At 47.1% G+C, this 27,251-nt stretch overlaps 1 protein-coding gene across 1 annotated transcript in view; it reads right to left on the bottom strand.

The window, feature by feature from the left end:
• Positions 1-10,992, bottom strand: part of ehd1a (EH-domain containing 1a) — a 68,659-nt gene extending 57,667 nt beyond the window's left edge. Inside the window, exon 1 of the mRNA XM_084331344.1 lies at positions 10,458-10,992. Coding sequence (XP_084187470.1) covers positions 10,458-10,846 — 389 coding nt within the window. The 5' untranslated portion in view covers positions 10,847-10,992. The remainder of the gene's footprint in view (positions 1-10,457) is intronic.
• Positions 10,993-27,251: the final 16,259 nt, after the last annotated feature.

Raw genomic sequence — 27,251 nt, 5'->3', positions numbered from 1 at the left:
AGTGGTGGGGCTGGGTGTCTCCTAGTGGTGGGGCTGGGTGTGGCCTAGTGGTGGGGCTGGGTGTGGCCTAGTGGTGGGGCTGGGTGTGGCCTAGTGGTGGGGCTGGGTGTCTCCTAGTGGTGGGGCTGGGTGTCACCTAGTGGTGGGGCTGGGTGTCTCCTAGTGGTGGGGCTGGGTGTCTCCTAGTGGTGGGGCTGGGTGTGGCCTAGTGGTGGGGCTGGGTATCACCTAGTGGTGGGGCTGGGTGTCACCTAGTGGTGGGGCTGGGTATCACCTAGTGGTGGGGCTGGGTATCACCTAGTGGTGGGGCTGGGTGTCACCTAGTGGTGGGGCTGGGTATCACCTAGTGGTGGGGCTGGGTATCACCTAGTGGTGGGGCTGGGTGTGGCCTAGTGGTGGGGCTGGGTGTCACCTAGTGGTGGGGCTGGGTGTAACACTAAAGATGGCGGCAACAACAAAGAATTGCTGCAAAATAAACATACATCTGTAAATAAAATTTAAAAAAATGTAAAATGTAATACTGATAACAATATCGATAATTATCTATATCGAGTGATATGATAACATTATCATATCGTGATAAGATTTTTCGCCATATCGCCCAGCCCTAGTCAGGTCACGAGTCGTGATAATCTGTCCGGGACTCGGATTCCGACCCCCGAGAGCTCTCCTCCAAGAGGTGCACGCCGCGACAGGCTAGCGAAGAAGCTAACGTTAGCTGGCTAGGTACAATGGCACTAACTTTAGACCATAGTGATTTGGATATTGCACTAACTTTAGGCCATATTGATTTGGATATTGCACTAGCTTTAGACCATAGTGATTTGGATATTGCACTAACTTTAGGCCATATTGATTTGGATATTGCTCTAACTTTAGGCCATATTGATTTGGATATTGCACTAACTTTAGGCCATATTGATTTGGATATCGCACTAACTTTAGGCCATAGTGATTTGGATATTGCACTAACTTTAGGCCATATTGATTTGGATATCGCACTAACTTTAGCCCATATTGATTTGGATATTGCACTAACTTTAGGCCATATTGATTTGGATATTGCACTAACTTTAGGCCATATTGATTTGGATATTGCACTAACTCTTTGATTCATATTCCAGCCATGCTACATGCTACATGCTACAGTATTGGTACTAGTAGTTATATTAACCCTTTCACTGCCACACTACCAAAACGGTTAACCCGTTCACTGCGACAATACATAAGGTTAACCCTTTCACTGACACACTACAGAAGGTAACCGTCGGTAGTGTGATAGTAAAGGGTTAACTCGGGTTGGGATTCCCACCTTTACCACCTTATCTTACATCGTTTTACCAGGCAAATGTATTCTCAGTCACAACAAACCTCTAACGTGAGCTCAGCTGGAACCGTTGACAGACCCCCCCCCCCCACAGCCTAAATATACCAGCGCCAGGCTGGTGTCTAGTGTTCATGTCCCACATCGTGTTATGTGATGATGATGATGACGATGATGATGATGATGATGATGATAGTCCTGAGTTGCAAAAGGTGGACCTCTTTCATAGCGTATGACATCACCGGACCCTCGCTTTGCTTCCGAGTCGAGGCGTAGGTCAGGGGGCGTTCCCTAGCCCCTGTCGTGACTGTGACGCACGCCAACAAGGTTTGGCCGAGTGAATCCACAGTCGCTTGCTCCCCCATAGGAAACCACTAGGGATGCCCCGATCACGTGTTTTGCCACCGATACCGATCACCGATCGTCTTGAGCCATATCGGCCGATACCGATCCGATACCGATCGTTTTTGGTATAAAAAAATATATATATTATTTTTTAATTTTTTTTAATAAAAAAAAATATATTATATAATCATACTTGTAGTTGCATTATCTGCGAGACATCGCCACCACGCAACAAGTCAAAATGCTCGCTATCTGCAAACAGCTCCACTGTCTGTGTGTACTCGAGTAGCCTCCAGCTACGGCCAGGATTCTCCGGCGCTGCAGCTGGACCCTATTGGTATAAATCACATTCAGCATGCCCTCAGCTCGAATACGCATCGAATCAATGTTATAAGACATTGATATCAGGAGCTATCTGTAGCTACTGCTAGCCGGCTAGATAACGTTAAGACAACGCCTCAGTGAACTATTTAGTTTAGAGCTAACGTGAGCTAACGTGAGCTACCGAGTCAACGGAGGTAACTTATCATGCACTCAACTATTGCTGGAGCATTTGTTGATGATATCAGCAGCTATCAGTAGCTAGCCAGCTAGATAACGTTAGACAATGCCTCATGTAGTCACTGGGTCATTTAGTTTAAACAGTAATGTTAGCTCGGTAGGTAGCCAACGTTAGCTCACGTCGCATGCACCAGACTATAGCAGACTGCGAGGCATAGGAGCCTCTTGTTTACACGAGTGCGGGAGGGGCTGGGGAGGAGGAGGGGCCGTACGCTGCAGGCAGCTGTGTGTCTGAGAGAGAAGTCAGCAGCGAGATCTCCGCTAAGAATTGGATCATGTTTTTCGATCGGTTTTGACGATCAGCGAAAAAAAAAACATCACCATTGATCACCGATCTCATATTTATACTGAATATCAGCCGATACCGATCGCTGGCCGATCGATCGGGGCATCCCTAGAAACCACCCTATTTTAACTCTGAAGAACTGGTCCGACGCGAAACGCTCGTTGTACAAGTATCGCAGAGAGATGTCAAAGGTACTCACAGTTGCACGAGGATCTTGGACAGAGAACGGCAATGGTTTGAAAGCTCGGCGTTGCTAATAAACATTTTAAATATTTTTTTTTATAAACGTCACCGAGACGGCAGTGCGGCTCTGCAGATATACCCTACTCCTCATTGCGGCTTTCGGGGGAGAGCAGCCACACGTTCTTCGCCGTTTTACATGTTTATAAAAATTGTTTAAAATGTTTATTAGCAACGCCGAGCTTTCAACCCAGGGAGCGAAATTAACTTTTTGACTCACCGGCCAGTGGCGGGTAGATGGGAAGAATCTACCCGCCAAGCATATTTCTTACCCGCCAACTTTTCTTTGATACATTTTTTTTTTATTATTATTTTATATAGATTTTTTTTAATAAAATATATATATTATATAATCATACTTGTGATTGTGTTATCTGCGAGACATCGCCACCTCGCTGTCTGTAAACAGCTCCACTGTCTGTGTGTATACTCGAGTAGCCTCCAGCTCCAGCAAGGATTCTCCGGGGGTGCAGCTGGACCCTAAACGCTACATTCAGCATGCAAAAGAATTCTCCGGCGCTGCACCTGGACCCTAGTCAGCAGCCCTCACTCATGCGATGTAAACCAGGGACTCGAATACGCATGTTGTTGTTTTAGGACATTGATGCCAAGAGCTATCTGTAGCTACTGCTGGATGGCGTTGGGACAACGCCTCAGTGAACTATTTAGTTTACTGCGACATTTCGTAGTGACTAGTTACCTAGCCAACGGAGGTGTTATGCACTGGACTATTGCTGGAGGATTTGTTGATGTCGGGAGCTATCCGTAGCTAGCCGGCTGGATAACGTTACACAATGCCTCGTGTATTAAACTAAGTGAATAGTTGACTGGGTCATTTTGTAACGGTAGCTAACGTTATCTCACGAAGGTCCCACACTGACTAGACTAACGTCACGGTGAGGCAATAGCCTCTGTTTACATGCAGGCATTAGCAGCAGCAGCAGTGCTAACTAACGTTACATGGTTACAGAAACAGAAACAGGTGGGGAGGGGCTAGCAGCAGTGCGCGGTGCGCTGCATGTCTGTGCTGAGACAGCGAGTGAGAACTCCACTAAAGAATTGGATCATGATTTTCGGTTTTCACATGACTATTTGATAGCCCGTCACACGGCGCTCAGACGTCTCAGTGGGAGGCGCCAAACGTAAAAACTGAGCGCAAATGGCGGGTGGCGCTCTCTAATTTCGGTCCCTGTTTCAACCCATTGCCGTTCTCTGTCCAAGACCCTCGTGCAACTGTGAGTACCTTTGAAATGTCTCTGCGCTGCTTGTACTCAGCACTCTGTTGTTTGAAGACCCTGGGCCCTGAGGGATCCACAACCGGAGAAACCACAAGTGCCAGGCTGCCACGTGAGTGACAAGCAACACTACAATGGCCAATTTCCTCTATTTACACAGCATGTTATCTGCTTCCTTCAAGGGCCTATAATGGACTAACGGGTGAGTTGAATTCTGGGCCATGTAGTCGAACCCCCCCTCCCCCCCCCCCCCCCCCCCCCCCTCACCACGGCAGCAGGAGAGGCGGGGCTCAAAAACATCCTGATCATCAGCTAGAGTTGACAGATCAATGCTGGACCTAAACCTTAACCCGTAACCACACTGTTACCTTAAACTAACCATAACCCTAATAACCACACTGTTCTGGTGAGAGCGTGTTGGATGTATATAGTCTGGTTGTACACAACGAGTGTTTGTTTTGCAACACAAGAAGTGCTGTTAAGTTAACATGTAATAATCACGTCATCCGTGTGAGAAGTCTACTGGGTTGAATGGTGTTTCCTTTCCCCATAACATTTATTAGTGACGGGCCCACAACACTTATCAGACAGACCCTCCACAAACAGAGTTCCCAAAGTGATGCACTTAAGACAACCTCATGTTCTCCTAACCCTCCCGCTCTCCCCAACCTCATGTTCTCCTCATGTTCTGGTGAACATCAGAAGTGCCGTATCTGACGGTGGCGTGCAGCAGTGCCACACTGCGCCAGCTGGCTAGCGCCTCTCCCAGCAGATCTATCTCTGGAAAGGCCACCCCGCTGCTGTGACGCCTTAATCCAGCTGGTAATCTGGACCTTTACTGGGATCAGACTCAGAGCCACAGAGTGAGTGAGTGAAGGGTCTTACTGTCTGTTATAGAAGCCTTGGGTGCTGCAGTGTTGTAGTAGTAAAGACATATTAGTATAGTAGGTAGTAATATAGGTGGGCATGGTCGATTATTTAGTGGCAAAGTGCATGATAGTAGAAGACGGTACGAAGGTTAGGAGAAATTGTACCTCATCCCATTTCTGCTTTGCACTATATTTATTTGTATATTAGTATACTGCATAGTATATTGTAGGGGTGGACGGTATAAACGGTATACGGTATAAACGGTATGAATTTGCTCTACGGTATGGATTTTGCCTATACCGTGTAACCGGTAGTGCAGCTCTAAAATAGCAATGACGTCATGTAACCACAGCGCGACTATTTCACTCGCATTTGCCCCTAAAAATAGATAGAATTAGTCATAGATAATAGATATGTGCGAACTGGAAAAAGTTATTTAGGAGGCTTCGCGCAGTGCCAGCCCCTCCCGCACGCATGTAAACACGGGTCTACTAGTAGTCTAGTGGGACGGGACGTCTCCCTGAGCTAACGTTAGCTTAGCTACCGTTACAAAATGACCCAGTCAACTATTCACTTTTAGTTTAATACATGATGAGGCATTGTCTAACCGAACGGTATCTAGTCGGCCAGCTACCGATAGCTCCTGACATCAACAAACGCTCCATCAAGTCTAGTAGAGAGTAGACGTGTATGATAGCTCCGTTAGCCGTTAGCTCACGTTAACGCAAGTTAGTTCACCGTTCAAAACGAAATGTCCCATTGAACTAAATAATTCACTGAGGCGTTGTATTAACGTTATATATCCGGCTAGCAGTAGCTACAGATAGCTCCTGATATCAATGTCTTATAACACTGATTCGATGCGTATTCAAGCTGAGGGCTTGCTGAGCACAGTCAAGTAACGTTATGCCAATAGGGTCCAGGTGCAGCGCCGGAGAATCCTGGCCGTAGCTCTGCTCGAGGCTACTCGAGTATAGGTCCAGATGCAGCTCTGGAGAATCCTGGCCGTAGCTGGAGGCTACTAGAGTACACACAGACAGTGGAGCTTGTTGCGTGGTGGCGATGTCTCGCAGATAATACAAGTACAAGTCTAATTATATAATATATATATTTTATAAAAAAAAAAAAAAAAGATTATAAAATTAAAAAAAAAAAATTATCAAAAACGATGATACCGTGATATATACCGTTACCGTCTATGCTTCAGATTATACCGTGATATACATTTTAGACCATACCGTCCACCCCTAGTATATTGTATGGTAACTCAGTTACCATACTGCATCGAACATTGTACATATGTACTGAACACTGTGTCTGTCTACGTACGTGTCAGACTTCTATTTTTTACATGCTATACTATTTTATTCATACGTATCTTTTGCCTAGCACAGTCTCTGGAGCGTAACAGAAAGAAGCATTTTGTATAAAAGTATTCTGTACTTCTGTATGACAACTATTAAAGAAACTTGAACTTAGTCGTTTTTTCTCCCCCGTTTTTCTATTTAATTTCAGATAGAGATTTTTTTTTATATATATATATATATATATAGGCGACCGTGAAAGATTGGTGGTGTTTCGGCTGTTCTCCTGACTGTGGTGGGAAGTCTAAACTATACTCCACTCTCATGTCACCCTTCCCCTCAGATCGTTCGCATACAATAAGTTGGACTTCCTCCCTGGTATACTTTGCGAACACCATCTTTTTAAACTTCCTCTTTAATATACTGAGCTTCCAGAAAGACAAAGGGAGAGCCGCCATTATAATAACTTTGTTGTGGGTATTTATTTATTCCTCCATACCGACACACAATCACAACAACAGTGAGCAGCCAGGGTGAAGATCTCCTCAACGTCAGCGGAGATACTTTAGTACAAAACTCCTTCTCTCTTCCGTTACTCTAGAAACACCAAAAACTAACTTAACAACTCTTCAGCTTTCTCACTGGGAGCCCAACACTCGGCTCTCATGTCCGCTTCCATTCATTTGTGCTAAGCTAGGCTAACACATGCAGCCAGATAGCTTTCTCTACTGAACGCACACAGAGGAAACTGGTATCTATCTTCTTGATACCTTGAGGTTACGGAAAGGGGGTTTTATTAGTGTGTGTGCGTGTGTGTGTGTGTGTGTGTGTACAATACGTATCCGATTCCAATGTCATCACGGCGTGTGTGGACAGTGGACAACACCAAAACAACTTGTTTTAAGTAACCTTGAGTGAGTCACGTCGTGTGTACGGAGAGAACGTTCTGGAAGGGCTCGGGGGCCCGTGGGAGCAGCAAGGAGCGCCTCTAAGGTCATAAGGACAGGAGAGGGAGAGGGAGAGAGAGGGAGAGAGAGAGAGAGGGAGAGAGAGAGGGAGGGAGCGCTCCGGCTGATCTGGACGGATGCTCTGTCAAATGACCCCCAGCGGTGGAACACTTGACGGGTGGAACGACACTGTAACTTCGCCCACAAACGGAAGCAATGTATGTCACAAGACCAGTCACAACTATACCACAAAAAGGAAGCTCGGTGAAACCTCTCAGCGTTTTTTAAAAGATAAGATGTCGTAACGTAAGGCCCTTTGCTCTGAGGGCGCATCTGGACGACGGGAGCTAGGCGCGGCGGCCAACTGCCTCTGATGTGGCGACAGACTGAACACTAGTACTGCTGGGGGCAGTGAAACCAAACCACACATTAGCATTGAGGGGGGGAAGGGGGGGGGGGGGGTGGTTCATTACTGTTACCAGGCAACACACAATCACAACTAGTCCTGCGCTCCTCTGACATCAGGGCAAATCATTCTGCCTCGGGTCACATGACTCAGCCAGGTTCTCGGGGTAGAGAGAGAGAGAGTATAGGAATGTCGTATGAATCAGGGAGGAGGGGAGAGGAGGGGGGGGGCTTGTCTCGACCTGGCGTGCCAAGTCTGTGAGCAACAGGGGGAAGCCTCCTCCTCCGAGGCGTTGTGTTGGAGAGCAGCACAGCTCATACCGATCCTCTAGTCTAGCTAGACTCTCCCCCCCCCCCCCCCCCCCACCTACCGATCGACACCCAAACATTCCTGTAAGATGATGAAACGGTGCTGTGGGTGAAACAACAAACGACCCACTTGGCAAAGATAAATACAAAAAAGACAGCTAGGAAAATTGCACAACACAGTGTCAACTAGTTTTGCTTCCTCGTAAGAACTTGTGGGAACGGTGTTACTACATTACTACACTTGTTCCGACACTGGAATGTACAACCTTGTGTAAACTATCTACCAGCTACCCTACCTCCATAACCATATCTACCAGTTACCTCCATAACCATATCTACCAGCTACCCTACCTCCATAACCATATCTACCAGTTACTTACCTCCATAACCATATCTACCAGCTAGTCAGCTACCTCCACCATAACCATATCTACCATTTACCTACATAGCCATATGTATCAGCTACCTCCATAACATATCTACCAGCTAGTCAGCTACCTCCACCATAACCGTATCTACCAGCTAGTCAGCTACCTCCATAACATATCTACCAGCTAGTCAGCTACCTCCATAACATATCTACCAGCTAGTCAGCTACCTCCACCATAACCGTATCTACCAGCTAGTCAGCTACCTCCACCATAACCATATCTACCAGCTAGTCAGCTACCTCCACCATAACCATATCTACCAGCTACCTCCACCATAACCGTATACCAGCTAGTCAGCTACCTCCATAACCATATCTACCAGCTACCTCCATAACCATATCTACCAACTAGTCAGCTACCTCCACCATAACCATATCTACCAGCTAGTCAGCTACCTCCACCATAACCATATCTACCAGCTAGTCAGCTACCTCCACCATAACCATATCTACCAGCTACCTCCACCATAACCGTATACCAGCTAGTCAGCTACCTCCATAACCATATCTACCAGCTACCTCCATAACCATATCTACCAGCTAGTCAGCTACCTCCACCATAACCATATCTACCAGCTAGTCAGCTACCTCCACCATAACCGTATCTACCAGCTAGTCAGCTACCTCCACCATAACCGTATCTACCAGCTAGTCAGCTACCCCCATAACCATACCAGCTAGTCAGCTACCTCCACCATAACCATATCTACCAGCTAGTCAGCTACCTCCACCATAACCATATCTACCAGCTAGTCAGCTACCTCCACCATAACCATATCTACCAGCTAGTCAGCTACCTCCACCATAACCGTATCTACCAGCTAGTCAGCTACCTCCTCCATAACCATATCTACCAGCTAGTCAGCTACCTCCACCATAACCATATCTACCAGCTAGTCAGCTACCTCCACCATAACCATATCTACCAGCTAGTCAGCTACCTCCACCATAACCATATCTACCAGCTAGTCAGCTACCTCCACCATAACCATATCTACCAGCTAGTCAGCTACCCCCATAACCATACCAGCTAGTCAGCTACCTCCACCATAACCATATCTACCAGTTACCTCCAGGACCATAACCATATCATATTATTATTCTATGCATTTGAAAGCCCCGTTCCTCAACAGCGTGAGCGCTGCGTGGATATAATGGGTCCTATGGTCCCAACTGTACTACATTTAGCAACAGGACAGACGTGACTCGTCACATAACAAACAGCTGGTGCTCAGGTCTCTCTCTCCGGTGTAATAAAGCTCTCCTTCATGTCGTCTCTAACCCGGGGCGTGGGAACCACGGGAGGGGAGAGTTACTAACCCTAACTAACCTTACTGTCTAACCCTAACTAACCTTACTGTCATGCACTTGTCCTAATAAACTAACCTACACTGTAGCACTCAACACTTTGATGAACATTGTTACTCAGCTGATAGAGTTGTGCCCTTCCTGATGACTTGTCGTACAGAACTTGTAAGTCGTTTTGGATAAAAGCGTCAGCTAAATGACTAAATGTAAATGAAGGTCCTTGTGTTGTATGTCTCTCAGGTCATCATGTCTATTCAGAAGAAGTGTCCCAGGCCTCGTTCCTGGAGAGACTGCCAGGAGACTTCTTCTCTCATACTGAGGTAAAGACACACACACACACACACATATATATATACACACTCACACACATACTATTTCACTAGTATGCACTCTCCTACTAAGGAATCTACCTTGCCTATACTACCTACTATGCTTTGATTGAATTGATTGATTGAAAACTTTATTAACAGATTGCAGAATGGATAAAAGCCTCAGTTAAAGAATGGTTTCGTCGATATTCCAATGTACAGTTTTGCTTGTACAGTTGTACAGCCCCCCCCCCCCCCACCTCAAATGTACAGTTTCTACGTCAAATGTGTATATACTCTCTTTTTTAGACTCTTTTCGTATCACGAACAGTACTGTATTTGTAAATCTGATATGTCATAAATGTATAGATGTAGCAGTACTGTCTATCTGTATGTCATGTGAATTGAAAATGGGGGACCCTGATGTAAACAAGACGAAAGTCTTTCTCTGGTCTGCACCCCCTTGTGTGTATTGAGCTGTACTGTATTGTACCCATTCTGCAATCTGTTAATAACATGTTCAATCAATCCATCCATCCACCAGGTCAGGGTCAGGGTTAGGCTCGGGGTCATGATCATCGGTACCTGTTGAGGAACGCGTTGCCGAACGCGTTGAGCTTCCTGAAGGGCTTCTTGGGGTCCACCACCAGCGCGTTGCCGGGGATCACGCCGTCCTGGTCGCCGTGCATCACCGCGATGAACGAGTCCGTGGTGGGCTCCGGGCCGATGCGCATGCCGGGGAAGTCCTGCTCGATCAGGTGGCGGATGAACGTGGTCTTGCCCGTGGAGTACTGGCCCACCAGCAGCACCATGGGCTTGTTGTCGAAGTCGGCGTCCTCCAGGGCCGGGCTGTGGAAGTCGTGGAAGCGGTACGTGTCCTCCAGCGGGAACAGCTTGGTGCGGTAGAGCCGCCGCAGACCCTCCGACACGTTCTGGAACAGCTCCGGGTCCTTCTTGCCGTTCTTGCGGAACATGGTGGTGTTTGTTTTGGGTTTTGTTTTTTTTGACGTCGACTCGACACGGGAGTAGTGTCGTCTGTCTGTCAGCCGGTGTCCCGTTGAATGAAACTCCTAACCGGGGTCTGGCTGCGTGTCGTGTGTGTGTGAGTGCAGTTTGTTGGGCGAGGTCTTGGAAGTGTAGTGTTGTCCCTCCCTCCCCACCCTCCTCTTTAGCTGCTGCTGTTAGCTCCCTGTTAGCCTCTTCAGCTGCTGCTGTTAGCTCCCCTGTTAGCCTCTTTAGCTGCTGCTGTTAGCCTCTGCTGTTAGCTCCCCTGTTAGCCTCTTTAGCTGCTGCTGTTAGCTCCCTGTTAGCCTCTTTAGCTGCTGCTGTTAGCTCCCCCGTTAGCCTCTTTCGCTGCTGCTGTTAGCTCCCCCGTTAGCCTCTTTAGCTGCTGCTGTTAGCTCCCCTGTTAGCCTCTTTAGCTGCTGCTGTTAGCTCCCCCGTTAGCCTCTTTCGCTGCTGCTGTTAGCTCCCCCGTTAGCCTCTTCAGCTGCTGCTGTTAGCTCCCCTGTTAGCCTCTTTAGCTGCTGCTGTTAGCTCCACTGTTAGCCTCTTTAGCTGCTGCTGTTAGCTCCCCTGTTAGCCTCTTTAGCTGCTGCTGTTAGCTCCCTGTTAGCCTCTTTAGCTGCTGCTGTTAGCTCCCCCGTTAGCCTCTTTAGCTGCTGCTGTTAGCTCCACTGTTAGCCTCTTTAGCTGCTGCTGTTAGCCCCCCTGTTAGCCTCTTTAGCTGCTGCTGTTAGCTCCCCTGTTAGCCTCTTTAGCTGCTGCTGTTAGCTCCACTGTTAGCCTCTTCAGCTGCTGCTGTTAGCTCCCCTGTTAGCCTCTTTAGCTGCTGCTGTTAGCGTGATTTCTTTCCGTAGCCTATGTTTGCGGAGACGCTGTTTCTATCACTTGATTGATTGATTGATTGATTGATTGATTGAAAACTTTATTAACAGATTGCAGAATGGGTACAATACAGTACAGCTCAATACACACAATTGTTAAGGGGATGCAGACCAGAGAAAGACTTTCGTCTTGTTTACATCAGGGTCCCCCATTTTCAATTCATAAGGACATACATGAAATACAGATAGACAGTACTGCTACATCTATACATTTATCACTGGTTAAGCTTAGGCGACACTTTCGAAGTTGGTTAAGGTTAGAGTTTGGAATCAGGGCTGGTGTTCTATCGCCCTGCTCTAAGACAAACTCTAACCTTAACCAACTTCGAAAGAGTGCCTAAGCTTAACCGGTGATAAATGTATAGATGTAGCAGTACTGTCTATCTGTATGTCATGTATGTCATATATGTCATGATGAATTGAAAATGGGGGACCCTGATGTAAACAAGACAAAATTCTTTCTCTGGTCTGCATCCCCTTAACAATTGTGTGTATTGAGCTGTACTGTATTGTACGCATTCTGCAATCTGTTAATAAAGTTTTCAATCAACCAATCAATCAAGTGAAACAGGCGTCACACGATTGGCGCACATGTCACATGACCAGAAACGTCAGTGGCCAATCAGAGAGCGTCTCCGCAAACATAGGCTACTGAAAAAAATCACGCCCCCTGTTAGCCTCTTTAGCTGCTGCTGTTAGCTCCCCTGTTAGCCTCTTTAGCTGCTGCTGTTAGCTCCCCTGTTAGCCTCTTTAGCTGCTGCTGTTAGCTCCCCTGTTAGCCTCTTTAGCTGCTGCTGTTAGCTCCCCTGTTAGCCTCTTTAGCTGCTGCTGTTAGCTCCCCTGTTAGCTCCCCTGTTAGCCTCTTTAGCTGCTGCTGTTAGCTCCCCTGTTAGCCTCTTTAGCTGCTGTTGTTAGCTCCCCTGTTAGCCTCTTTAGCTGCTGCTGTTAGCTCCCCTGTTAGCCTCTTTAGCTGCTGCTGTTAGCTCCCCTGTTAGCCTCTTTAGCTCCCCTGTTAGCCTCTTTAGCTGCTGCTGTTAGCTCCCCTGTTAGCCTCTTTAGCTGCTGCTGTTAGCTCCCCTGTTAGCCTCTTTAGCTGCTGCTGTTAGCTCCCCTGTTAGCCTCTTTAGCTCCCCTGTTAGCCACTTTAGCTGCTGCTGTTAGCTCCCCTGTTAGCCTCTTTAGCTGCTGCTGTTAGCTCCCCTGTTAGCCTATTTAGCTGCTGCTGTTAGCTCCCCTGTTAGCCTCTTTAGCTGCTGCTGTTAGCTCCTGTGTTGTTTCCTGTAAAACCCGGAAGTAGTCAGTTTATGCTGTGTATTTTTAACCCTAACCTTAACCCTAACCCTAACCTTAACCCGCAACACGGAACACAGAAATGCAAATGCTGTCAAGTCCTCACTGCTGTAAAAATAAACAGCACAAACTGACTACTTCCGAGTTTTACAGGAAACAACACACACAGTACAAGCCCCCGACGGCGTGATTTTCCGTAGCCTATGTGTGCGAAGACGCTCTCTGATTGGCTAGCCGCGTACAGCAAAGACCCTCTCTGATTGGTTTAGTGCCTCTTCCACTTTGTACATATATATTCTCTGCTTCAAAGTGGTTATGCTTTGGCCCTCTTTCGAAGAGGGTTATGCTTAGAGTTAGGGTTAAGGTTAGGGTTAGGGTTAGGCGGAAGAGACCCTTCGGCGCTAAACCAATCAGAGAGGGTCTTCGCTGTACGCGGCTAGCCAATCAGAGAGCGTCTTCGCACACATAGGCTACGTTTTCAAAATCACGCGCCCCGACGCCCCGCCCAGACGTTGGGCTTGCGGCTCTGCAGATTTATGCCATTGACCAAAGAAGGAGGAGGATGACACGGGCGATGACACGCAGCTACCGGAAGAGTTGTAAACGTTTCACAATAAAGGTCCGGGCTTCCCACAGATTCCCACAAGAGATTAATAAACCTCGCTCGATTTCCTCTACGGGGTCACTCACACGCATGGGTCACACTCCACACAATGCAAGCATTTATGACCGGTTATGATGATGTTATTGTGTCAGTAAAAGCATGGATCCTGCATTTTTATAGATTAGATGTGTCTATTTAATTACCTTTGTTCATCCTGAGAGGTCACAGTGTTACCATAAAAAGTAAATGGCTGAAGGACGCCTCCCTCCATTACATTATTTTTGGCCCTCCAAAACACACACAGGAACACACAAACACACACACACTTTACTCACTTTAGACACTTTAACACACTTTATATTTATTGGTAAAGAGATTTTCACTACAATTCATACCTCATTGCACCTTACCCTAAGATGTACCTCATCCCATTTCTGCCTTGTACCTACTGTTACTCTTTTTAATCTGTATTGTATATTGTATATATGTATATTGACTGAACACTTTTTGTTTACGTACTTTTGACTTGTTCTATTTTATACTTTTTATCTATTTTTATCTACAGCACACTCCCAGGAGCTCATACAGGGAAAAAAACATTTCATGATAAAGTATTCTGTATTTTACTATGACAACTAATAAACAAACTTGAAACACGCGCAGACACAGGGGTATAGTTGCAATTATTCCTATTATACAAAAAAAAAATGTATTTGAATTTACTTTCAGTAATTGAGTTGACTCGATTTAGGTTTTAATTTTCAAACTTAGTTTGACTTTTTGTATGATTTATCTTTTCTTCTTGTTCTTCTTGGGTTAAAGGCGAGTCCGTTCCGTGTCTGTCAGAAATGTGTTGGTATTATCCGCTGTGCACACAAATAAATAGCTACTAAGAGGCTGTAAGGTGACGTCACTGTTTGACCTGTTCATCTCAAGCTACAGCCTTCTTAACGAGGCAAGGATCAAAGGCTGACGTTATTTAAACGTTATATTGATTTCCTTTAATATTACTTACAGGCGCTTGGTTTGATGGGGACGCGACTCCAGTTTCAGTTTAATTCAAATTCCCCTCACGTCAATCTTTATTTTCAGTCAGCTGGATATTTATTGTCATATCAAGTTTTACTCTTAGTTTCAGTAAACGAAGTGTAGCTATAACATGCAAACACAGAAACACACACACGGGCGCCCAAGTGGCGACCCATGTAACGCGCTGCGTCGTGAAGCGGCCGACCCGGGTTCGATTCCCGGACCCGGCGTCCATTGCCGAATGTCTCCCCCCCCCCCGCTCTGTCTCCCGTTCTTCCTCTCTCTCTCTCTCTCTCTCTCTCTCTCTCTCTCTACCGGACTGCCCGGTAGTAAAAACAATAAAAATCTACCAAAAACATAATAATAATAATTTAAAAAAAGAAACACATACACGCATAGTCAAATCATAAATCAAATCAAATGTATTTGTAAAGCCCGAAATTAAAAGGTAATGCCCCCATGGGCTGGACATGTCTTCTTCATACATCACAATAAATCAAGAACAAAAATAACACATAAAATCCAAATATTTCAATAGTCAATAGTGCCCTGCAATGTGATTTTCCTATTAACGTTAATCATGTCTGTGAGTCTGTGGATGAAAAAATAGCACGATAAACAAACAATGGGAGACTATATCACAGGAATAGCTCTTACTTTATTTTGCATAAAGGAAAGAGAAAAAACCATTTTAAAATGAAAGGAGAAAGAAAACTCAACAAACAAGTTATTATAATGAACTAAAACTAAACTAAAAACTAAAACTAGGCGTTAAATAACACTATCTGACAGTTACTGAAATAATAATAAAATAATAACTAGACTTTATAGAAGAAGAAAAAAGAGCCACAACTATGTTGTGTAGCTACTTATTTTTTTTATATATATATACAGAAAATGTCTTTAGTTTTATTCTTTGTCAATTTGGTCAAATGTTCCAACACAGCAAGCAGGAGGAGTCATTGGTGCAATAATGAGATTAGATTATAGATTATAGAGACTGCATGACTGTGAGTGAGTTTGTATCACTCAGTACCTGAACTCTTGCCCCTATAACAATTACCTCCCATATTATAATAAACTAAACTCAAACTAATAAAAACAAATGTAAACAATAAAAACTAAAAATGAGACTATAGCAAACCCACTCTGGAAACTAACTGAAACTAAACAGAAAATTTAAATTAAAAGCAAATGAAAAAAAAAAATATATATATATATATATTTTTTTTATTTAACCAGGCAGCTCAATTAAGAACACATTCGTATTGACAACGACGGCCTGGTGAGAGGAAGGGCCTCTTGAAGGGTAACGGGGACAACAATTAATAGATACAAAAATAGAAAAGAGACAGACATCACATCACAGAGGTAAGGAAAGTAATGACAACACATCAAACACATTCAATGTCGTCGAGACTTTACAGACATTTCAATGCACACATTTCTACAATATAACAATAATAAATATTAATAACTATCTATATAGTATAAAATGAACATAGGCATAAAATCAGCACACAGATTGACAGAATAAAAAAATGATAAATAAATTGCAGACATAAGAATAGGTATAAAAGACAATAAAAGTAGTGCAATGTAAACGTGCAGACTTAATCAATGGCATAAATTAAGTACAATAAGTACAGTGTCGCTCGAAGGCATGTGGACCCCCCCCCCCCCCCCCGGAACAGCCAGTCCCCCCAAAACACCCCACACACCAACCCCCACCACATCCCCACCCCAGACGCACCCCCGATAAAACACGCCATGACCGAAGGAAAAACACAAACAGCCCGCGCGCCACTCACACCGCCACGCACGGCGATAGGAATGCCACCCCCGCGGGCCGCACCCATCCCCCCCCCAGTCTCGGTGCCCCCGGCCACCACCACGAGGAAAACCAGCGAATCCCCCGCCCCCCCACCCTCAAACTCAAACACAGAGGAATGACATGACAGGCCATGCGCCCCAGGGATGATGAGGTAAAGATACAATAAAATATTCAATTATTTACAGAAAGTGTGTTGCGTATAGTGCTGCATAGGTGTGTGTAAACAACTCTGAGTCCGTAAAAGTAGTGAGGGGATCAATAAGTCTTATCATAACAACAACAACATAGTGAGGGGATCAACAAGTCTTATCATAACAACAACAACATACGTGGAATATGGAAATCACACTCTGGAGGCTACAGACGGGACGGTCCCAGTGGTGTTGTCACAGCGACTAGGCCTACGGTGCCTCGGTGGGGTCGTCACGGAGACTAGGGTGCCTCGGTGGTGACTAGGGTGCCCCCCCACAAGCAACAGCCGCTCCACTGGAATCAAAGCAGAGTCCTTCCATATGGAGATGCTGTTACAGCTGGGGAGGCCCACACGTGCACACGCACACGCACACACGTGCACACGCACACACACACACACACACGCACACACACACACACACGTGCACACACACACACACACACACACATACAGAGACAGGGGCGGTTCTGACGGGACATCGTGTGGATCGTCACATGGTCGTATGGCTGACTCTCACTTCACACCACAGGAGGACTGGTGCTGAGAGAGAGAGAGAGAGAGAGAGAGAGAGGGGGGGGGGGAGAGAGAGAGAGAGAGAGAGAGAGAGAGGGGGGGGGGAGAGACAGAGAGAGAGAGAGAGAGGGAGAGAGAGTGAGAGAGAGAGAGAGAGAGAGGGGGGGGGGAGGGAGAGAGAGAGAGAGAGAGAGGGAGAGAGAGAGAGAGAGAGAGAGGGGGGGGGAGAGAGAGAGAGAGAGAGAGAGAGAGAGGGGGGGGGGGGGGGAGAGAGAGAGAGAGAGAGAGAGAGAGAGAGAGGGGGGGGTACATTAGAATACATTCTAAAACATGTGTAGCACTGTCACAATGCAAACACTGGAAACCCTAAACTTGTCAAACTGGTTAGTCTGACTCTTAATAATAAACCTCTTCAACCAATCAATCAATTTCTTTAATGACCACCCAGCCAGGCTGGTGGAATTTGGTTTCAGTGCATAGCATAGCAGTTCCAACATAAAAACATAAAAACATAGAACATATAACATCACTTACAGCATACATAAAAGAAAACACAATTACATAGATACAGTTCAGAGTTTGTCCATGTCCATGTCAGCAGAGGTAAGGGGGGTTGCGGGGGGTACTACAGGGAGGGAGAGAGAGAGAGAGAGAGAGGGAGGGAGAGAGGGAGAGAGACTGGGGATGGCGGCGTGACTAGGACACGGGACTGGCTGGTCACACCGGACCAGGTCAGTTAACCCATTGTCCGCCGGGGCGCAGATCTGCTGTTCTGGTACCCTGAAGGACTTTGTGCTTTTCCGGGGGGGAAATGCCAGGTCGGCCCAGGCGTCGCTGGGATTGATATCATGGATGTGTGTGTCATATGTATGACACTACGAGTTGCTCTTCACAGTGTTGTGCTTGGTCCATATTGTGTTGTACCTTGCGCTGTGCTACAGGGCCTGGTCCTTCTCCATTCGTTTTCGCCCCTCCCTCCCCCTGCTGGGCAGGGATGGGAGGGGGCTGTCGAGGAGTTTTTTTCTATTGAACCCCTCTGGCATCCCTGTGTACGTTCCGGTCCGCCGGGCCCAGGTCCGAACTCGTTCTCGTCTACCTGTTGGCCTGGGTTGACCTCGTCTGCCCGCGAGTGTGCCCCTGCACCTTTCATGACGTCTGCCAATCGTGTCAGCCTTCTCTTGAACCTCGACCTCACTGGAGGGGTCGGGTTTGTGGAGGTTGCGACATGGTGCACAGCATACCGAACGCCCCTTCCGCCGGGGTGCTGTTTTCACAGTAGACCCCTTAGGTGCCTGTCTAGTCCGCAGTGCTCCGGGCACAGGTCGAGTTATGCTCTTGGGGCCTGTTGCCTGGATTGAGGGATCAACCTCTTTGGGGGTTGTCTCCCCGGCACGCCGACTGGCCCCACAGTGTTGTGGGGGTGTAGCCTCTTGTGGAGTGCTTCAGGGCGGCGTGCCGTAGGGGGGAAGGGCCTGCTCTTTGATTTGGGCCCTGTCCAATATACGCTGGCGATGTGGGGGGTGGTGTCACCAGTGACCGTCTGGTGGGGTCCCGATGCTACGGCATTGTTGGCCTCACCGGGCCCCTTTTTTCGGTGCTACGGCCTTGCCACGGGGTTGGGTTCTTGACCTTTGACCCCGTGATGTTGGGGGTTGTGACGGGGGTGTTTTGCTTCCCGTCCGTTCCCTGGTGGCATGTGGGATGCGCGGCCGAGTGGTCGCGGGTCCTTCTGTGTGAAGGTAAGTCCCACGGTCTGCTCACCCTGTGCGTTTGAGGTGCCAAACCCTCTTCGCACAGTCGGATCCGATTCCCTCCCATCCTCCACTAGGGGGTCCAGGGGGCTCGGGTCCTCCCCGGTTCTGATGGTTGTGGGGGGCCTCAGCGGGTACATCTGTCGAGCTTCCGCTCTGCTCAGCTCCTGTGTTCCAATAGAGCAGAGCGTAAGCTATACGATAATATAACGTCAGGTTATTCTATAACCCTAGTTATATGAGTATAGTGAGCGCTCTGCACTGACTCACTGAGGACCCTGTGGTCTTCGCCTTCGGTGGTGAAAGACTTGGGAAGGAGCTGTTAGTATGGCCACGTCCCCACTTATGTAGAGGAGCGGATGTGGGTGTGGCCAGGGGGATGGGTGTGTACATGTGGAGAAAATTATTAAGTATTAGATTGGATAAAGGGATAGTTCCAATAGAGCAGAGCGTTCGCTGTGTAAGGGATCATGTATAGCTACGAGGTCATTGTCGCAAAATAATTGACCGACGCGGAGTTTAGAATACCGAGGCGCCTCGCCGAGGTAATCGAGTAATAACGGACCTCTGACGAGCGCTATTGACCAATCACAATCAAGCATTTCGGCGAATGTTAAAACGCCATGTAATAAACTCATATAACTAGGGTTATAGAATAACCTGACGTAGCGCGGCTACGTGGTGCAGTGGGCAAGGCGCTCACCACGAATACTGGAGGCTGGGCTCAAACAGATCATCTCCCTGTTCGAGCCCATCCACATTGCTTTCAGTTTAGCTGGTCGTCCGTACTAATACACATTGGCAGTATTAGGGGGAGGGAAAACTGATGGGTGGGGATCGGGCGTTGTGGACAGCGACTCGTACAGGTCGGTTGGTGCGCCTGCGTAGTAGAATCAGGAAGCGATGGGGGCGGCGCCCCTCCAAAGCGCAGACCCCTGACGCTGAAAGATCGAGCCGCGCAGGTGAAAAGATGCGACTGCTGTTACCTCGAGTACCGGAGGGGACTCGTGCTATGTATGACTTAGTCCACATTGCAGCCGGCTTGTGGGAGGCAAGAAACAGTGTCCGTGACAGGGGAGGTTGAATTGGATGATACGAAATTGGGATGGGAGAAAAAATAGAAAAATGGGAGAAAAAGTGGATAAAAAAAAAGAATAACCTGACGTTACTATTACTACTGTCTGGTTGAATCCTGCCACTCACTACTGATCACTACTACTACTACTACTACTACTACTACTACTACTACTACTCAGGGGTGTAGCTCCAGATTCTGGGCCCCATGAAAGAATGTATTTGTTGGCCCCCAGTGAATGCAAGCACGCGTAAGCGGGAATTTTTTTGGCCATTTTTTTATTGATGAAAACGCATAATATGGTTTTTACCTATACATTCTGATCAGCAGTTCAGCACCTGCACTGTTGGTGGGTGAGCCTAGTAAAGGATGTCGCATTGCGTTCATCTTCAATGAATGGACCAATGCAATAGTCTACCAAAGCCCCCCCCCTCTCTCTATATAACTCACACACACACACACACACACACACACACACACACACACACACACACACACACACACACACACACACACTTCAGAAACAAACATAGTATCAATGAGAGCATCAATAATACACCTGAGTGATGTCTAGTAAAAAAATAAAAAAATAAAAAATAAAAATTTTTTTCTTTTTTTTTGGGGGGCCCTAGGGCTGGGCCCTTGGAATCATCTTAAGCTACCCCCCCCCCCCCCCAGCTACGCCCCTGCTACTACTACTACTACTACTACTACTACTACTACTACTACTACTACTACTACTACTACTACTACTACTACTGCTACTGTTATCACTATTATCATTACTACTTGCATGCAAGTGCTATAATGACACTTGAATTCCGACAAGGGGATTAATAAAGGAACACTTCACTTGAAAACTGCAACAAATGTGGTCTGAGAGTTGCTTTGAATCACTTCCCTTTCTTTTATCACGTGTCTTGCAGCTGTGACACATAATACAACATGCACAAGCCACCTGTCACTCACTACGTTCTCTTTAGTTTTTTTCCTGTGTCCATTTGTTCTCAGCATTCTCTCTTGGTAGAACCATGCAGCTCGTGACCAGCAGCCGTCCTGACATCACCATCATCATCATCATCATAAGAATGTTCATTGTTCTGTTCCCAAAGATCCAGATCTCGCGTGCGTGACGTGCGTGACGGGCGCACCTGAGCGGCCGAATCACCTGACAAGTTACACGGTTAATAAACACGAGACACTACCGCCCCCTGTTGGTTGGAGGAGGCGGGGAAATAAAGGTGACCCTTTGCTGACTGGATAGAAATCCAATCCTTCTACTGCAGGTATTTACAGTAAACTGTACCTGAGCCATCATCATCATCATCATCATCATCATCACCATGTGATAATGCGGCAAAAGCCCAGTTAATAATCCATGAAGCGTCATACCTCTCTGCTTTTTACTGCTGAAGAGATTACACACTAACCCTGATGACGGCCATAAAAGAGAACCAGGGTCATTCACTAGAGAGAGTAACGTAGGAAGGTGTGGGGGAGAGAGAGAGAGAGAGAGAGGGAGAGGAGAGAGAGGGAGAGAGAGAGAGAGAGAGAGGGAGGGAGAGAGGGTGAGGGAGGGAGGGAGAGAGAGAGAGGGAGGGAGAGAGAGAGAGAGGGAGGGAGAGAGAGAGAGGGAGGGAGAGAGAGGGGGAGAGGGAGAGAGAGAGAGAGGGAGGGAGAGAGAGAGAGAGAGAGAGGGAGGGAGAGAGAGAGAGGGAGGGAGAGAGAGGGAGGGAGAGAGAGAGGGAGAGAGAGGGAGGGAGAGAGAGAGGGAGAGGGAGGGAGAAAGAGAGAGGGAGGGAGAGAGAGAGAGGGAGAGAGAGAGAGAGGGGGAGAGGGAGGGAGAGAGAGAGAGAGAGAGAGGGGGGGGAGAGAGAGAGGGAGAGAGAGAGAGAGGGAGGGAGAGAGAGAGGGAGGGAGAGAGAGAGGGAGGGAGAGAGATCCTGATGAGTGAACTGTAGTCACGCAATAACTTTCTACTAATATTATACCTATATTACCGTAATTAATAAGAACTGAATATACCGTATACATATATTTATTCTTACAGTATATATCCACATCTGTGTGTGTGTGTGTGTGTGTGTGTGTGTGTGTGTGTGTGTGTGTGTGTGTGTGTGTGTGTGCGCGGGAGGAAACCAGAGTACCCAGAGGAAACTCACGCAAACACGGGGAGAACATGCAGACTCCACACAGAAAGGCCCCCTGCTGGGGTTGGAACCCAGGACCTTCTCGCTGTGAGGCAGCAGTGCTAACCACCAAGCCCTGTCCTCAGTCAGAACAGAGTCCATTAACCCTTTCACTGCCACAACAGAAGGTTAACCCTTTACTATCACACTACCGACGGTTGAAAGGGTTAACCTGCTGTCGTGTGGCAGTGAAAGGGTTAACCTCCTGTGTATCGTCGCAGTGAAAGGGTTAACCTGCTGTCGTGTGGCAGTGAAAGGGTTAACCTTCTGTGTATCGTCGCAGTGAAAGGGTTAACCGGTTGGTAGTGCGGCAGTAAAAGGGTTAACCTGCTGACGTGTGGCAGTGAAAGGGTTAACCTCCTGTGTATCGTCGCAGTGAAAGGGTTAACCTGCTGTCATGTGGCAGTGAAAGGGTGAACCGGTTGGTAGTGCGGCAGTGAAAGGGTTAACCTGCTGACGTGTGGCAGTGAAAGGGTTAAGCCCTGTCTCCCCAGTGTGTGTTCAGTCTCTCTCTCACCACAGCAGGCTCCTCTTGCTCAGGAATGGGGTTAGTTGCTGGGCAGACGGCAGTATTGGCAACAATTCAGAGCTTATTGACTGGGAATTGTATTAGTTGCCTGGCAACATTTAAATATCAAATAGTCTGTCATAAGAGTCCGGGGACTACTTTCCTCTCCTCATCACAGACAGACAGACAAACAGACAGACGGATAGATGGATAGATAGATAGATAGATAGATAGATAGATAGATAGATAGATAGATAGATAGATAGATAGATAGATAGATAGATAGATAGATAGATAGATAGATAGATAGATAGATAGATAGATAGATAGATAGATAGATAGATAGATAGATAGATAGATAGATAGATAGATAGATAGATAGATAGATAGATAGATAGATAGATAGATAGATAGATAGATAGATAGATAGATAGATAGATAGATAGATAGATAGATAGATAGATAGATAGATAGATAGATAGATAGATAGATAGATAGATAGATAGATAGATAGATAGATAGATAGATAGATAGATAGATAGATAGATAGATAGATAGATAGATAGATAGATAGATAGATAGATAGATAGATAGATAGATAGATAGATAGATAGATAGATAGATAGATAGATAGATAGATAGATAGATAGATAGATAGATAGATAGATAGATAGATAGATAGATAGATAGATAGATAGATAGATAGATAGATAGATAGACAGACAGACAGACAGACAGACAGACAGACAGACAGACAGACAGACAGACAGACAGACAGACAGACAGACAGACAGACAGACAGACAGACAGACAGACAGACAGACAGACAGACAGACAGACAGACAGACAGACAGACAGACAGACAGACAGACAGACAGACAGACAGACAGACAGACAGACAGACAGACAGACAGACAGACAGACAGACAGACAGACAGACAGACAGACAGACAGACAGACAGACAGACAGACAGACAGACAGACAGACAGACAGACAGACAGACAGACAGACAGACAGACAGACAGACAGACAGACAGACAGACAGACAGACAGACAGACAGACAGACAGACAGACAGACAGACAGACAGACAGACAGACAGACAGACAGACAGACAGACAGACAGACAGACAGACAGACAGACAGACAGACAGACAGACAGACAGACAGACAGACAGACAGACAGACAGACAGACAGACAGACAGACAGACAGACAGACAGACAGACAGACAGACAGACAGACAGACAGACAGACAGACAGACAGACAGACAGACAGACAGACAGACAGACAGACAGACAGACAGACAGACAGACAGACAGACAGACAGACAGACAGACAGACAGACAGACAGACAGACAGACAGACAGACAGACAGACAGACAGACAGACAGACAGACAGACAGACAGACAGACAGACAGACAGACAGACAGACAGACAGACAGACAGACAGACAGACAGACAGACAGACAGACAGACAGACAGACAGACAGACAGACAGACAGACAGACAGACAGACAGACAGACAGACAGACAGACAGACAGACAGACAGACAGACAGACAGACAGACAGACAGACAGACAGACAGACAGACAGACAGACAGACAGACAGACAGACAGACAGACAGACAGACAGACAGACAGACAGACAGACAGACAGACAGACAGACAGACAGACAGACAGACAGACAGACAGACAGACAGACAGACAGACAGACAGACAGACAGACAGACAGACAGACAGACAGACAGACAGACAGACAGACAGACAGACAGACAGACAGACAGACAGACAGACAGACAGACAGACAGACAGACAGACAGACAGACAGACAGACAGACAGACAGACAGACAGACAGACAGACAGACAGACAGACAGACAGACAGACAGACAGACAGACAGACAGACAGACAGACAGACAGACAGACAGACAGACAGACAGACAGACAGACAGACAGACAGACAGACAGACAGACAGACAGACAGACAGACAGACAGACAGACAGACAGACAGACAGACAGACAGACAGACAGACAGACAGACAGACAGACAGACAGACAGACAGACAGACAGACAGACAGACAGACAGACAGACAGACAGACAGACAGACAGACAGACAGACAGACAGACAGACAGACAGACAGACAGACAGACAGACAGACAGACAGACAGACAGACAGACAGACAGACAGACAGACAGACAGACAGACAGACAGACAGACAGACAGACAGACAGACAGACAGACAGACAGACAGACAGACAGACAGACAGACAGACAGACAGACAGACAGACAGACAGACAGACAGACAGACAGACAGACAGACAGACAGACAGACAGACAGACAGACAGACAGACAGACAGACAGACAGACAGACAGACAGACAGACAGACAGACAGACAGACAGACAGACAGACAGACAGACAGACAGACAGACAGACAGACAGACAGACAGACAGACAGACAGACAGACAGACAGACAGACAGACAGACAGACAGACAGACAGACAGACAGACAGACAGACAGACAGACAGACAGACAGACAGACAGACAGACAGACAGACAGACAGACAGACAGACAGACAGACAGACAGACAGACAGACAGACAGACAGACAGACAGACAGACAGACAGACAGACAGACAGACAGACAGACAGACAGACAGACAGACAGACAGACAGACAGACAGACAGACAGACAGACAGACAGACAGACAGACAGACAGACAGACAGACAGACAGACAGACAGACAGACAGACAGACAGACAGACAGACAGACAGACAGACAGACAGACAGACAGACAGACAGACAGACAGACAGACAGACAGACAGACAGACAGACAGACAGACAGACAGACAGACAGACAGACAGACAGACAGACAGACAGACAGACAGACAGACAGACAGACAGACAGACAGACAGACAGACAGACAGACAGACAGACAGACAGACAGACAGACAGACAGACAGACAGACAGACAGACAGACAGACAGACAGACAGACAGACAGACAGACAGACAGACAGACAGACAGACAGACAGACAGACAGACAGACAGACAGACAGACAGACAGACAGACAGACAGACAGACAGACAGACAGACAGACAGACAGACAGACAGACAGACAGACAGACAGACAGACAGACAGACAGACAGACAGACAGACAGACAGACAGACAGACAGACAGACAGACAGACAGACAGACAGACAGACAGACAGACAGACAGACAGACAGACAGACAGACAGACAGACAGACAGACAGACAGACAGACAGACAGACAGACAGACAGACAGACAGACAGACAGACAGACAGACAGACAGACAGACAGACAGACAGACAGACAGACAGACAGACAGACAGACAGACAGACAGACAGACAGACAGACAGACAGACAGACAGACAGACAGACAGACAGACAGACAGACAGACAGACAGACAGACAGACAGACAGACAGACAGACAGACAGACAGACAGACAGACAGACAGACAGACAGACAGACAGACAGACAGACAGACAGACAGACAGACAGACAGACAGACAGACAGACAGACAGACAGACAGACAGACAGACAGACAGACAGACAGACAGACAGACAGACAGACAGACAGACAGACAGACAGACAGACAGACAGACAGACAGACAGACAGACAGACAGACAGACAGACAGACAGACAGACAGACAGACAGACAGACAGACAGACAGACAGACAGACAGACAGACAGACAGACAGACAGACAGACAGACAGACAGACAGACAGACAGACAGACAGACAGACAGACAGACAGACAGACAGACAGACAGACAGACAGACAGACAGACAGACAGACAGACAGACAGACAGACAGACAGACAGACAGACAGACAGACAGACAGACAGACAGACAGACAGACAGACAGACAGACAGACAGACAGACAGACAGACAGACAGACAGACAGACAGACAGACAGACAGACAGACAGACAGACAGACAGACAGACAGACAGACAGACAGACAGACAGACAGACAGACAGACAGACAGACAGACAGACAGACAGACAGACAGACAGACAGACAGACAGACAGACAGACAGACAGACAGACAGACAGACAGACAGACAGACAGACAGACAGACAGACAGACAGACAGACAGACAGACAGACAGACAGACAGACAGACAGACAGACAGACAGACAGACAGACAGACAGACAGACAGACAGACAGACAGACAGACAGACAGACAGACAGACAGACAGACAGACAGACAGACAGACAGACAGACAGACAGACAGACAGACAGACAGACAGACAGACAGACAGACAGACAGACAGACAGACAGACAGACAGACAGACAGACAGACAGACAGACAGACAGACAGACAGACAGACAGACAGACAGACAGACAGACAGACAGACAGACAGACAGACAGACAGACAGACAGACAGACAGACAGACAGACAGACAGACAGACAGACAGACAGACAGACAGACAGACAGA

This window comes from Notolepis coatsorum, assembly GCF_963971535.1.
Source record: "Notolepis coatsorum genome assembly, chromosome: 16".
NCBI lineage: Eukaryota > Metazoa > Chordata > Actinopteri > Aulopiformes > Paralepididae > Notolepis > Notolepis coatsorum.
This window is presented reverse-complemented; position numbering and strand designations above follow the sequence as displayed.